Source organism: Pipra filicauda, unplaced genomic scaffold (assembly GCF_003945595.2).
Source record: "Pipra filicauda isolate LSUMZ 115617 unplaced genomic scaffold, ASM394559v2 scaffold63_size3267554_pilon, whole genome shotgun sequence".
NCBI lineage: Eukaryota > Metazoa > Chordata > Aves > Passeriformes > Pipridae > Pipra > Pipra filicauda.
Genome location: NW_024104798.1, coordinates 751,704 through 767,519, shown reverse-complemented (window position 1 = coordinate 767,519; position 15,816 = coordinate 751,704). Strand labels below are relative to the sequence as shown.

Below are 15,816 nucleotides of genomic sequence, written 5' to 3'. Positions count from 1 at the left end.
GCGCAGGAGAATGAAAACACTGTAATTTATCCTAAACTATAAAATTATACTAGTACTAAAGTAATTACTTCACATATTAAAATATAGTTTCCTTTACTTTCTTTTGTCATCACATAAAACGAGGCGTTGAGCGCGGCAGTGCGAAGGGGCCGGAGCTTTTCTTGCCTCCACAAAGGATTGACACATCCCGGATCGTACACTATATCACCCGACCCTTGTTGTTCTGTGACCCTAATTAATATTATACCCAGTGACATTTATGTATCAGAGCAATAAGCTAAACAGGAAACAATTTATGTCACCCAAAGCTTTTTAACAAATCGATGCAACTATTTGTAATTGCTTGTTTCACAAGATTAAAAGTACTCAGCCTTGATCTTCGCCCACAGTTTTGTGGCCAACATGACCTGTGCTTCCGTTGTAAAATAGGAGTGTTGGTGATCAGCACCTATTTCCATCAAGTAATCCATATTGCTAATATTTCTGGAATTTTAATGTAGTTACAATTTATAGCCGATCAAATGTGGTTACCTAAATTGCTGTTGCTAGTAGACAGTTTAACTGTCTTTATTAATTACAGTATAATTTAATGTTTGAGTACAGGCACTTGTGTTGGTCATTTTTACAGCCAAAGCAGTTATGTGCCTTATGACGAACCATTTTAGCATTTTCAATGGAAATTTGCTAATATGATGAGTGATAAAAATGTCAAACTCTGGTAAATAATGGTTATTGCTTTGGCTAGAATTAATCCTTGAAAGGACGGTTACCTTCAAATTAACATTATAACTTAAAGAAAAAAAATGTTTTTCAGGCTTCTGAGAGGCATAAAAAATGGTCACTGGACTCCTCTAAATAAATACAGACAAAATGGCACAAAATGAGGTATTTTTTTCCCTCTTCCCTGAGGCTGACAGAAACATTCCTGTAGAATATAAAGGAGGGGTTATTTTTTGTAAATACCCCAAGGTGATGTTGTTTAGCATTTCTAGCTCATGTGCTTTGAAGATACCTAACAAGGTAAAGAAAGGACTTTATTATGCCACAGCTTTGGGATTTGGGGCAAAACTGATTGTAAACATTGTGGAGGCTGCAAACACACGAGGGCCTTGTCCCACCACCTTGGTCATGGCTGCTGGGGAGGATGGTGGCAATGTGAGGATGAGGAGAGCTTCAACCTGGCAGAATTAACCACTGATGATGATGAAATGATGATGAGGATGAAAGATAGCCTTGATTAACGCCCCATTAACCAAACATTTAACATCATCATTGTAGACCGGAGCCTGATTGATAGGTCAAGAAGGGCTAATTATACCTTGTTGTGAAGAAAGGTGTGTTTGTTTGTCTGCTTGTGAGTGAGTGGCACCAGGAATTTCCAGTCCTTTAAATTAGTCCAATAATGTGAAGTTTGTCAGACTCTGTGATCACAGCCCAAGTTAAATGTCACCAATGGAATCATCTGCAGGGGAGCAGCTGGGTGTGCATGGAGCACATCGGCTGCCATGTCCTCCCGGGCCTCCAGCTCCTGAGCATTTCCCTCTGGGACAGGAGAAAGCCAGAAAAACTACTCACTGGCTCCGGTTTTCCTTGGAAATTCCTCAGAGACTCATTGCCTCACCACTGTCCATAAAAGTGCTTTTCAGCTGTGGTGGAAAACAGCGTTTCTGACTGGAAAAGGTCTTTCCCAGCTGGTGGAGTAGGAAGGCACTGTGTGATGTTCTGCGATGGAGCAGCCAGGGAGAAGAAATGTGATTAATAACACAGAGATGATACAAAAGGTGGCCACGAGCCAGGCTCCCATCCGCTGCTGCAGGCAGCAGACTGGGGCAGGAGGGCAAGAGCCTGGTCCTGCTCCTCAGCTCAGCGCCAGCTCCTCAGCACAGACGTGCACATGGCAGCTCCCCTTAAACCAGAGGCCATGGACAGTCGGTAGGTGACAAAACACATTTGGGTCCCTGAGACATCTTTTTGGGATGAGATGTCCAGGGAGGTGAAACAACCCAAATCATCTGTGATGGCTCTGTAGCCCCGGACCTGCCTGCTGGTGACTTGTGTGGGGACACACTGTCTTCCAAGAGAGAAACAGAGAGCCCTGCTGGGACTCATTCAGGGACAAATTCCCCTACCTGGAGCTGACTCTCCCCATTTTACAGATACAGAGCACACCTGACCAAACATCAACTTCTGGTTTAAACCCCTCTGCCTGTGACTTTGGAAAATTTAATCCCACAAGTCCTCTCCAGTTCACTAAAATCTCACTAGTGATAAAAGTGCAACACACAACCAAACCCAAATCTTATTTTCTATATTTTGATTATTAAAATCTACCAGTCAATACCATTTGGAGACACACTATAATGAGTGTGCAAAGGTTCTACTCCCCAGTACTCCCCCCCCCCCAAAAAAAAGTAATCTGGTATAATTTTATGATAGAATATTTTTATAAAATCATTTGTACTAATTTAAGCATTTATCATTATATGCAAAAAGATTTCTTGATGAGAATATTATAGACGGTGCATGTTTTTGACATTAGCATTTTATTTGGATGACTAATCTTGCAGATGTGAAATTTTAATGAATTATTCATGAAAAATCTCTCCTCTGAAATTTCAGTTTGCTGCTAATGCTAGTTATTAAACATTTTATTTTTCTTTATAAAACTTGATGAAGAAAATAAATGTGTGCTTATGCTAAAGATAAAGAAGATGGGTTTTTCCTTCAAAGTTTGTCTCGGGTGATAGCGCGACTTGGGACCTTGCTCCCCATGGTTTTGTGGACCATGGGATTGACCCTACAAACCCCTTTTGAGAGGGGTGCAATGTGTGATCCCAACCCTTCCTACCAAAGACAGCAGTGCCGTTCCTGTTACAGCACTGCACTGGGAAAGAGGTGCAGGACGAGGCCTCAAACCCCCTCCTTCATGATTTGAAGCAGAATCCAGTGAGGAAACAAGTTAACAACTCCCTGGGACCCCAATGGATAAAAGTGATGGACTTTCTTGGAAAAGTGGATGAATCCTTTCAATGACAGTGTCTTCCTTCTGGTGGCTTCCTGTGTGCTCAAGCCTCAACCAACTGCCTTGTCCAGACTGACCATGAAACCCCCATTAAAGTGTCTTGTACTCAGATGTGGTTGGGGACACCATGAGACTGTCCATGAACATGCTGGGACATGGGTGAGGAGCAACCAGCTGCTCCATGGATCAGCACTGGGGCCATGGGATGTGACACCAGGGTCACTGGGAGGGGGAACAACAAAACAAGAACTTCGGACATGGCAACTCGCATTACCAGTGTGAACAACCAGCATTTTTATTGCATTTGAGAATGCTATAATGTCAGTAATTAGTACTGACTACACAACATTTTTTATTGTCTGTATCAACAGACATGGAATGATGGAATTACAGTTGATGTAAGGAATGAGTTTCTTTTATGCCTTATCAAAAAAAAAAAAAAAATCTTGTTACTGGCAGCACATACACACGAAGCACCATGCTAACAGTCTGGACTGTACCATTTTCATCAAGGCTTATGGGTAGAAGATACTTGGTTGCCTGTTCTGGGCCCATTAAAATGCAGTCCTGAACTGCAAATTCACCTCGCAAGACTAGAATACTAAATGACTTCTGAAACATCTAAAAAAATCACTCTGAGTTCATTAACCAAAGGTACCAAAGGATTCCAAAAGAGTTTAAACACGTTTGGTTTTTTTTTTTTCTCCCATGCTATAATGAACGTGAGATTATTGGCGATCTGAAAACTACAATAGTTCAAAATTATTTTAAAAAACTTTATATATATATATATTTATGTATGTGTATATATAAAATATCTAATGATCTGCAATATTTGTAGAACCAGCATCCCTGCCCCGGTCTCTTCCTGAAGCTGAGCTCCAGGGGAGGGGAGGTGTAGGACCTGCAGTGGGACTCTTGCGAGTGAGAATCAAAAAAAGGTAACTTTTTTTTTTTTGTGGTCACTTGTTCTACATAAGCCTTGATTTTTATTTTATTTATTTTTTTTTTCATTTCACTTCTAGTTGAATGCGGAAACCTAACAGGTTTTACATTTACAAACTTTTTTTTTTTTTTGTGGACAAGGAAGGCTTTGACTCTCATTCCTGACAGCGATTTACCTGATACATGGTACTACTTTCATAATGTACGCTTTTCTTTGAGAAAAAAAACATGTAACAAATTGTCTTTACATCTTGGCACCTTGTAAAGTTTTTTTTTTGTTTTTTTATACAAAAAGTTCAATAGTTTGACACTCCCCATTATTAATCACTACTTCACTGATAAACTTTGAAAGTGTGACCCTGGAATTCATCATGCAAAATATTTACTGCAGCAGGAGAAAAACATTTTTTTTTTTAAACGATTTTTTTTTTCCTTTCAAATATATGAACTTTGTTTAAGACAGCCAGAAAAGGCAGTGGTAAGATAACAGAAGGGGTGGGAAAGTATCAAAAAAACCAGCTTAAACACAAAAACTGTACAAAAATGCTTCGATCAATGATAACAGGAGAAAAAAAAATCTGTCAACTATGTTACAATTTAAAAGCTGAAAAAAAAGTCAGGGATTTTCTCCCACATGTCAGCAAATGTCATCCAATATTCTTAAAGCAAGGATAACTAAATAAAATACATGTGCAGCGTATTCTGCAATTCCATTACATACAGTAGTTTTTTTTTTTCAAAGCTATTTTTTTTAGTATAGTTAATATAAAGCAGTTGCACAAAAAGCAAAAGGTGTTTTGACAAACAGGTCTGCATTTATTCCTTTTGAGGAATGATATCTAAAAAAAGGACCTTTCCACCTTTTCCTCCCTCCCCACCCTCCCCCCAAAAGACAAAGGCTCACACAGACACAGTGGGATATATATGTACAACATAATAAACCCCTCCCTAAAGAAGCAACTGTATATCCAAAGGGATACAGAATCAGAATTGTAAAAATCATAGTGAAGTTTGCTTGATGTAAAGCCTGAGATTTTCAGTTGGTTCTTCTGCAAGGCTGCAACACCTGCCAGATATGTTAAACTCTAATTTTTTATTTCTTTTTCTCTTTTTTTATTTTTTTTAATTTTTGCTACAGTCTTTAGACTAAGCATGCAAGACATACAACTAAGTGCAACTGAGTGAAATGTATTTTTTATTTACTCATTCCCTAACAGTTTGGACTGAGGTATGCATACTAACAGTTTCTCATGCTGTTATCTTTACTCATGTCTAGCTACACATGCTGAGAATGAACTAATCTACCAGATTTTTATCCCCCTTCTGAATACCGAACTAACCAGCAAACCACTCAGTTTAGAAGCACAGGGCTCAATTCTCATGATCCCTGTCTGGCTACCGCCGGCACGTCACGAAGCTGCCTGGATATAATTTAAACCAATAAAAAAAAAAAAATGTTTCCAAATGACCACAGACTGCCCTTTTTTTCTTTTTTTTTTTTTCCTTGTCTTTTTGAAACAGAAAGCAGAGTTGAGGTTTATAAAAGTAACTGCCAATAAAATTTCTTGTACCAAAGCTTATGAGTGGACAGGAGTGTTATTTCCTTATGAAAAATGCTGACCAAAAACTAAACAAAACTGAGCAAATGTGCCAAGATCAACCAAAATTAAAGCAGTCATCCCAGCACAGTCCCGGAACAGAAGTGGCACACAATCTGTAGAACCAAAGACCAAAAAATTATTTCTTTTAATTCTAGAAATACTATTATGTCGTCCAGTTAAATTGTGGGAGCTTTTCTGTTCTCTTCTGTGTTTTATTAAACTGTCTCCTTTATCTGATACTCTAATTTTCCGTGAAATAACTGTGTCTTTGCTTTCTCCAGCTCCCTTCTCGTAGCTCCACCAGTAACACTGATTTCTAGTTTTAGCCTCAAAAGCTCTCCTCGATTCCTCTTTACAGACTTTCATTTTGGTCACTGTAAAGAATTGCAAATAAAAAGTAACAACTTTGGTTCAGACATCTACTTGGCCTTCTAAATTTTCTAGAATAAAGGAGCAGTTTCCCTCTCAGGTTAGCAATAGCCCACATCTTGTCATTTCCCTCTGAATTCTTCAACCTCCTTTGATCAACAATAAGAGGATATTTGGCTTCATAAGATAAAGCATATAACAGAGAACATAATTTACCTTTGTGTAATATCTTTGGTAATTTTAGGAAAAAAAAAAGGTTCAAAGAAGAATATAAATTAAGCTCTGAAAGGCTTTTTGAAATAATAAAAAAAAAAAAAAAAAGCTACAGTCCTACATAAATAAATGAGTGACAGAAAAGTGGTTGCAGAATGCAAACGTGTAGGTGTTTGGTGACCGAGGTTTACTGACCTATCGCAACAGATTTTGTATGTCGTGTTTGCTTCGCAGAGCTTTGCCAGTTTTGCCCTAACAAGCCCCGGCGCGAATTCTCTCCTGGCTCTCCCGTCTCCTACGGCGAGGTTTCCATACTGGCTGGTGTAATATTGCATAACAATCGTAACTGCAGTACTGGATTTGCACAGCTGAAAATTAACACTTTAGCATTAGTGGGGCTCCGTCCTTATTAACTCCCGTAACAAGTTCAATCTGAAATCTAATTTGTATTCAAACAGATTAATGCCACCAAGCAATCCTGAACTGATGTTTAACCGTGAAACATCACCCACATACAATAACAATTTAATGAAGTCATCTTTCCAACCACTATTTGCAAATGCAAATGCAAAAATGCTAAAAAAAAAATAATTAAAGATTGTAATAATAAATGTATAGGTGCCCATCTCGGTAATCTCAGATATTCCAGAAAGATTTGTTGACCCATTAAGAACTCGTGTTAAGCAACCGAGAACCTGCCACTGTACTATTCATTCTCTACTAAAAGTGAACTCTGTTGGTGCTGCATATATTTCTTTGTGCTGTTCAGTTTTGTGGCATTTGCTAATATTCACCGTTGCTGCCAAAAAAAAAAGGAAAAGAAATCAAAAAACCCAAACAAAACAAAAATATATTAAAAATACTGCTTTGTGGAATGAATCTGTGTTGCTTCCTACAGTGTTTCTATGTTCATCTGTCATTCATTCTCATTCTTGCAGTACTTCGTTCCTCTCTCTCCGTTGGACAACCCTTCCACATGTATCGTGCAGCATTTGGGACCTTTTCAAAAAACAACAACAACAAAAAAGGAGACACCGAAATGGAATGTTTTCCATAGCTAAAGAAAACATGGTGGCATCTGAAGGAAACTGGAATGAATGACAGAAAAAACTACAAACAATTCAATGACATTCAGCTTCGTATAATAAAAACACCTATTAACATTCATCACAAAGTACAGAAAACGTTGAAGCCTCTGAGAGGCCCTGGGCCCAGATGAGGCCTGAGGTCAGAACTTAAAATGGTAGAGGAGAAGTGGGGCGGGGGAATAAAAGCAATACATTAAAAAGTTTGGGATAATTTTTTCTTTGAACCCCTCCCCGATATACACGCTCACACGCACACACACATACCCACACACGTGCACACACAGGCCTTCCCCATCCCAAATGGAAGCAAAAAAAAAAAAAAAAAGAAACCAACCAAAAAACAAACAAAAAAAAAATGGAGTAAAGGCAGTGATAATCAACATGCAGTACTGTGCAAATATGTTGTCCATTGGAATCCTTAAAATCTGGGCAAAGACTTGATCTGCAGTTCAGGTGTACATGCTCAGTTTGATGTCCTCAAGTGTCCAAAATTGGCAGGACCTGCAGTCCACAGCTGGCTGCTAAATGCAAGTGAATCAGTTTAGCAAATTTACAACACTGATGTTGACTGTAAGAGAGGAAAATCCCAAGTACCAAACAAGTCCATCCAATGCACAGAGTACAAATTCCTTTTTTCAACAAAAAGTAGAAAAATCAAAAATACTCCCAAATGGGATACTTGATGGCACTAAGAGTTAACATATTTCATAGTTGTCAAAGTGGACTGAGAATTCTCCAGACTGTACAATAATGGAGAGATTTCACAGCTAAGTTTGACGTGTTCTTCCAATCTTCATTCTCAGGGTAACGATGTCAGACATACTCATTCTATGTCCTCATTTACAGGTTCGTCTTCATAATCTCTGTCGTGATCGAAATCTGGACTGTGGTTGGCTGTTGTCACTAAGGATAGAGGGCCTTCATTTTCATCTGGGTCTAATGGTTCTTCTTTGACATGCACGGGGTGCCTGGGAAAACAAAGAGATGGTCAATCACCAAACTGCTCGTTAAAAAATGGTTTTGACAGCACAGGTAGGTTGGGGAGAAAGGTGGTCTGGGGGGTTCAGACTGGGTGGGACCAGTCTAAGAGCTCCAGGTCACCAAGCAGGAGTCCCTTAACTTCTGCACCAGCCAGGGAAGCCAAGCAAAGCACTTTCTCCCAGGTAGCCATTGACAGAACAAGAGTAAATAGCCTCAAGTTGCACCAGGGGAGCTTTAGATTGGATATTAAGAAAAAATTTCCTCACTGAAAGAGTGGTCAAACATTGGAACAGGCTGCCCAGGGCAGTGGTGCAGTCACTATCCATGGAAGTGTTAAGAAAACTCATGGATGTGGCACTTAGGGACATGGTTTAGGGGTGGGCTTGGCAGTGCTGGGTTAATGGCTGGACTTGATGATCTTAAGAGCCCTTTTCCAAGCTTAATGACTCTAGGATTCTATGAAGGCTACGCCAGGCGGGCAGCACTCAGCTTCCCCGGGAAAACACTCTGGGAGGAGCACCTCGATAGGGTTTCCGTCTTGGGATCGAGAGAAAACGCTCTCAGCTGACACATTAAGTTAAAATGATCTTTGGATAAATAAGCGGAATAAGCATCCGGATGGGAAAGCAGCGGCCTGCCAGCCCGCCAGGCTGGGCTAATCATCGCTCGCTGTGTGTGCAGCGTCTCTCGTTAACATGCAGAACCTGTGAGACAACTCTCCAGAGGACGACCCCAAGTGAGGTTCTATCATTAATCAACTTCAAGCAAACACAGCAAAGAGACACCATGATACATGCTTTAAACTCCAAATTAATGCATATTTTTACAAACTGTCAATAAGGGAAGAAAAGCCCTGCCAGGAAACACAAACAGAGAGGAAAAGGCTCGCTCAACACAACAATATGATAAGAAAGCACAGTCCTAACGAGAATAATAACACTGTCAGCTGTAAACAAGGCAGAACATGATCCCCAGCTCACGGTGGGCACAAGGATGTACTAAAGAGATGAGATCTGCCAAATTTCTCATTACAGCAAAGCACATGAATAACCCGCAGGGGAACGGGGCTTGGTCATTCAAAACGGGTACGATAACAATTGAAAAATGTTGTTCGTAAATCATATTTACAACAAATCCTATACAAATACAAATTACCTTTTTTTTTAATGCCTTTTTTTTTTTTTTTGTTAGGCAGCTTTTGAAATGTAAAATAGCCATGTGAGTCAATAGTGTCTTGTTGGTGGGACTTTATAGGAAAGCAGGATTTTATTGACATTACCAAGTATTAATAATGTGACACAGCGATGGAGACCCTGTTTGCTTCCTAAATAATTGATGTTGTAGGCAATCCCTTAAAATAAAGTGTTAATGAGTTCAAGTCCCACTCTGTCTCTCATTGAGTTGATATCCACCTCCAAGACTCGTTTTTATGCTGTGCAGGTTGATTTAACCCTTTCATGTAGACAACATGGAAACAGAACCTGAAGCACAAACCTTCCGTGTAAGAACTTTTTCTGTGCTTGAACAGCTTTGTTTTAAAATAAATGATTTAAAATAGCTGCACTGTATTTTATGTTTTGTGTGGATAAGAAGGACAACACCGTTTGTACTCTGCTGCATGCACAGACAGCGAGGATAAATCACTGCACAGAGAAAATGTACTCAGCATCCATGGACAAACCAAAGGTAATTCTGCCTACTCTGAGTGAGCCAGTTGTACCCTTGTACCCTATTTATTTATTTCGGTTTGAGCCTGGATCAGTTTAGGAAGTATCTAACTTGCTGACTACAGACATTTCTAACATGAGCTGCGAATGCCTTTCAAGTCCCTGCATGTTTCAACTTCTTGAGTTGTAAAGTGCTGGATCAATAGTAAAGTATTAACTGCACCTTCTGACTCATCCAACAAAGGAACGGTGGGGAGAAGTGATGCAGTATCCATGTACACACATCTTTTCCCTTCAAATTCACTAGTTTGTGTCCTACCAACACATATCTGGGAGCAAAGAGGTTCCTCTGCATGTCACAGAGTTTTTGCAAAAATTACACAGAGAGCATTGCTCATATAGTTTAGACCTAACTAGTGAAAAAGGAAAGGTAAAAAAAAGACTGGGAGGAGACAATGAAAGTATCAGAGGTTAAGAAGTGGCATAAGCATATATCTTGCAAGCAGACTGTCATGTCAGAGGTGTTCATGTGCTATCCCTCCCTGCATCTCGTGGTCCCAGCAAACATTAAACCATGCTGACTATCTGCAACTTGAAAAACTTACATTATGAATAGGCTGTGGGGCCCCTCACTTGGGAGAAAACATGAAATGAAAAACAGAAGAAAAATGGGGAAAGAGTGGCTGCACAGAGAGCCTGATAAAGCCTGTGCTTCACGGCCTTTATGGCAGTGATCTTTTTTACTGCTGTTTTAATGTCAAAGTCTTGCTTTTTTGCTTTCTGGTTTTGCTGGTGCTGCTGGGCTGATTTATTTTTTTAAAGTACTATTTTTGAAAACACAGATGGGAAATTTTCAAAGGGCAGAGCAGAACACATATCACGTGCAGAGGAGGTGGCCTTGGCACGTGGACTGGAGTCCCTCCAAAGGCTGCCCAGTGCCCCAACACATCCCCACCACCTCAGGTGCCAGCTGTTAAGACAGGTGCTCACTGCATTCACAACCATCCAAAATCTGTGAAAGCTCATTTTAAAGTCCCCAAATCTTTCCAAAGCAAACTCTGCCCCTCTTCTGGTTTTGTTATGAAAGCAGGTGAAAGCAGGTGGTTTTAACTGAGGTTCTCTTTGAGGTTTGGTGTGATTCCCAGAAGTCAAAAACCAAAACTTGAGGTGTGAGAAAAGCAAGCACCAAGTTATGAAAAGGGCTGCTCGACCCCAGGCGAGACAAAGCCGCAGGGAGCAGAGCCACACCAGCCTCCTCCAGCACCTCACGTGTTGCACAAACATCAGACAGCAAGCTTGGCCAAACCTCCATCCCCCAAATGACAAGGCTATCTGGGTAATGCACCCCCCAGGGAGAGAGCTGCAAGGAAAACAACACCAAAAAATTCAGCTCCTTGTGTACTCTCTCAGCTGTAACCACAAAATGGCATGTGAGGAAGAAACCTTCACAAATCTGTGATTTTGCTCAAACATTTCTGAGCAAAAATAAATAAGCTTAAATAATCTCAAAGGCAAAGGGAGACTTTTGTATCCTGTCAAGTAAGTCTGAATCTCTATGTACCACCTCACCAAACCCCCAAATTGGGGAAGGAAAACTTCCTTTACAGACTAAAGAATTCAGCCTGATGAATTACAGAAAAGGCAAATGCTGGGTTAGGCAAAAAGAAAAAAAGAAAGCAGTGGGGGGAACAAGGAAAAGAAAAGAAAGGGTTTCCCGTTTCTGTTTTTATAGCAGCAGAAATTCAGCACATTCCTTTTAAGTAGATGCCCAAGACTCCAGAAGGGGTTAACAATAAATAACCTTGCTGAACACAGATTCCCCTTCTTTTCACATCTGAGTAATTCTTTTGTTTGTCCACTCTGGGAACAGAGGAGTTTTTAATAAAGCTGACTGTTGTTTAAAGCCACTGAGTTCTGGTGGTGCACACAGCATGGAGTAGTTTGCTTTGTGGCTACCTTTGGAGCATATCAGGATGAAAGTGTTATGTCCCCAAGCTGTAATTATGCGACTACTTTCTAGTGTTTCAAAAGGAGGGAGAGAGAAGGGAAAAAAACCCACCCTAGCTGTGGTTCAATGTGTCATAAAAAGGAAACGAATGAGTGGTAATAAGACTTCAGCTAAAGTGTTAGACTTCTTAGCTGTCATGTTAACAAGGTCCTTTAAACCTTACAATAAAGTTTAAAGCTTGACTCCTAATATACTGAAATTGTTTAAAAAATAATTTGCATTATGACAAGGAAATCTGTTCTGAGAAAAAAAATGAAAATGCTGTTAACAAAGCAGGAGCATGAAAAATTAAAGGTTTCATAGTGTCTGGAAATTTGCTGTTGACTTGTGATTTTGTTTAGTGAACAGGGTAAAACCCCGTGACGTTTGAATGGTGCTCTGGCTTTAGATCCCTTCAAACTACTTAGAAACACCATTATAATGGGGAAGCTCCGAGGCTGGTATTGGAACATCACCCAGCCACATTTTACTTAAGCAAAAAGAAATGTTCAGCAGAGAACACATATATTATCAATTCTGAGAAAATGAAAACACTCAGGAAACAATCATTTCCATATTACAACAGAAAATTGGATTTTCTGGTGTATAATGAAAATGAGGCATCACTCCCCTGACCTCCTCTCTCTCCAGTATTTGTTCTGTGCCCCTCACCTTGGTATCAATGTGCTAAGAGATGATTATTAAGTGCAACAAAGGCCACAACTATGCACAGTTCTGGAAGATGTCCTAGCCTGTTTCAACTCGGTTATTTTTCCCTCCTCACAGTCTCTTCAAAGACAAGGAAACCTTAGGTGAAATGAGAAGTGCATGAACTGCACTAGCCTTGAACTTGCAAAAAAATAATTACTTGGATTAACGCAACATCATAAACATTCATCCCTGTCTGTTAGGCCAGGAGAAACCCTTGGGAGAAGTCTTGTTTCTGGAGAGAAGCCATGTCCCTCCACTCCTCCTTCACGCCGGCCCTGCGTGGTCACGGGCAGAGGATAACGAATTGTGACTAAAACTGCCTCGAGATGAATCCGTCTGTGAGAGACGGAAAGTGTGTCATGCAACGTTACTCTGGGAGAGATAATTAATACTGCACAAACAATCACTGGAAAAGCTAAACACATTATTTGAATGTTTTGAAGTAAATGGTAAAAGACAATGTTTAAATTAATTATTAATTAAAAATGAATGTTGCCATCTTTAAAGATTTTTTTTTTCAAAGCACTTTGTGCACTGATTTAAAATGCTGCAATATCAAAGTATCCAGAGCCTCAGATTCCTTCGTGCCCCCTCCCCTCTGACAACACATTATGCAGGTGGGAAACTTTTTTGCCATTAAATGCTAATTAGTTTCACAACTAATTACTATCGTGGTATTAGGTTAATGTTTTTTCTACTTTTTGATTTAGACTTACTTTTGTAAATCCCTTATTCAAATTACTTTGAAGTAAAAGACTACAAATTAGTTCCCTTTTTAATGTGTAATGTGAGCCGTGGCAAGGCAGCCAGTAATTTTACAGCCTGTTTTAAGGAGCAGGGGGAAGACAGGCAGTGCAGCTCCTGTGCACGGTCACTCACAGGTACCCAACTGCTCCGCTGAGTTTTGGGAGAATGACAGGACTTATAAACTGCGGCTTCCTCACCAGCCGCCAATTACCCGGTGTTGTAAGCTGAGGGGAGGGGGGAGTTTACAGCTTTGCAAACTCACTCCATCACCCCATAAATACTGCACACACCCATCGGGGCATCACACCCTTCCTGCCTTACCCTTTCCTGCACCAGCTCGCTGCCCGGGTGCCGCTAGTGTTGAGCAGGGACAGCGAGCCCCCGTCACTTCATGTGGTTATAGGCGCACTCATTACACTGCCGTCTGTTGCTATAATGCCCCTATTAATTCTCCTTTTGATATTTTAAGAGCAATCTATAAATCACACGGACCTTCACGTTAATGCTTAGCAAGACCACTGTGCGTTGAGTGGTTTTTTTCGGACCCGCCAAACAAGCCCATTTCCCAGCTCTGCCCCACTGGCTGTGCTCATCACGTGGACCAAAGGGGAGAGAAAGCACATTTTTTTCTCCAAGAAACATAGTTGCCTATGGGGTTTTGCAAGGTCTAAAGAAGAGAATTGTAAACAAGTGAACGATTTACAGCCCCGTGTGCTTGTTAGGCTGGGTTGAGCTGATCAGTTTTATGTGGAAACCGGTAAATGGCTCTTTTATGTTCCAATCACCCCAATCATGTCCTCAGATGGAGAGGTCTGGTCTTGCTGCTACATCCATGAACCTTGGGAAAGAACCAGGAAGGTCTCCTGAGTCACACTTGAGCAGATGGTAAGACAACACCTGGACCAGGCGTGCGCCTGTGCCGTACTCACATCGCTTGCATAGGGGAACGTCCTGGACTGCTGTCACTCCCGTTACTGTTCGTATGCTCCATTGCACCATTGAGCTCTTCCCTCATCGCACTGGCTAAATTGCCCAGAGTGGGATTTCCCATGGAAGCAGTAGTGTATAGAGGTATACTGTTCTCAGCCATTGAAGCCTGCCAAGGACACAAACAAATCCATGAAGAGACATGACTAACGTTTTTATACATTGCACAACATGCTCACTTCTTCCAAAATATTCTCCACATTTACATTATTTGCAATTACGTTTTTTTTTTAAATATTGTGCTTTCTAATAGGTATTACCCTGATTCCACCAAGGGAAATTTAACATCGTTTACATCTGGGTTTAAGCATTCATAGCTGTATTGGCTAGGAGCTTTCCTATTTGCAATTACACCCCCTGGAAAAAAAAAAGTGTCCTTTCCCCATTTTCCCTTTGCAAAATTATGTTTGGGGCTTCGGGGTATTTTCTGTGGCTTTGGTTTGGGCTTTGTTTTTAATGAAATTGGGAAAAAATTAGAACTGGCTCAGCTGATAACCCCTTCCCACTGGAGTGAGCAGGCACCAAGCAGGAGTGCAGCATCACCGAGTTTGGTTTTCCTTGGGACACACGTGTGAGGCTGCAGTTAGCACTAACTGGATCAGTCTGAGTTCACTGATATACCTGAGAGCTGAATCAGTCCATGTGGAATTTTTTAAACCTCAGCAACTCAGCTCTTACCTCAGCTATTACAGATCTTACCATTTTATTTCCATCTTTCCTTGTTATAAAGAAACACTGTGCAGAGGCACACTGGAGTTAACTTTCTAAATGGAAATCTTTGTAGGAAGAGAATGAACTGTTAAATATTTTGCTTCTGATTCCCACCATTCTGCCTGCTAATATTTACTGTGTGTCAGCATTAGCTCATGTTGATGGCACAGTCCTGTGTCCGGCGCGGCAGCAGTGGGAGCGCAGAAACCCCAAGCCCCGGAGGAGCCCAGTGTCTGGTGGGGATGGGAGGTACTGGAATGAGAGGCATGGGGATGGGAGGCAAGGCTGTCTGAGGCTGTAGCGCTCAGGGACTGGAAGGACATTTAACCATTTCACCCATCCCAGCCAGATCTGGCTGACATCATCCATGGCTCTCTGAGCTGTGTCCGCGACAGAGAACCACAGGCGCTGGCTCGGCAGTGCTTGACCTTCTCCTGGGGGAGGTCAGCTGGCTGCAGTGGCCGAGCAAAAAAATCCATCAGGCTGGGTCTGCATGATGCAAACCCTGCCTGTGGGAGGGGAATCCATGCAAATGTACTCCCCACCAAATGCTCTCAGCCTGCTCCTAATTTGTGGGACAAAACTCCTCGCTTGTTGCCGAGCCGGCAGTTCTTTCCAGGCAAGCACAGCCAGAGACAGGGTGGAGGGAGACAGGATGGGAAGGGAGGGCAGGACCAGCCCTCACTACAACAGCTTCAGGAGCACAGCCCCTTTTATTCTTCCTTATGTTGACCTCTCCATGTGTAGCCTATGTGTCACACGTGATTACAAAAGCTATTCTGACGGG

The 15,816-nt window shown here is 41.2% G+C and overlaps 1 protein-coding gene across 1 annotated transcript in view; it reads right to left on the bottom strand.

The window, feature by feature from the left end:
• Positions 1-3,287: 3,287 nt before the first annotated feature.
• The window catches only part of FOXP1 (forkhead box P1), a 382,652-nt gene continuing 370,123 nt past the window's right edge, over positions 3,288-15,816 (bottom strand). The window contains exons 19-20 of the mRNA XM_039388350.1: positions 14,261-14,427; positions 3,288-8,206 (exon numbers count right to left, since the gene is read on the bottom strand). Coding sequence (XP_039244284.1) covers positions 8,062-8,206; positions 14,261-14,427 — 312 coding nt within the window. The 3' untranslated portion in view covers positions 3,288-8,061. The remainder of the gene's footprint in view (positions 8,207-14,260; positions 14,428-15,816) is intronic.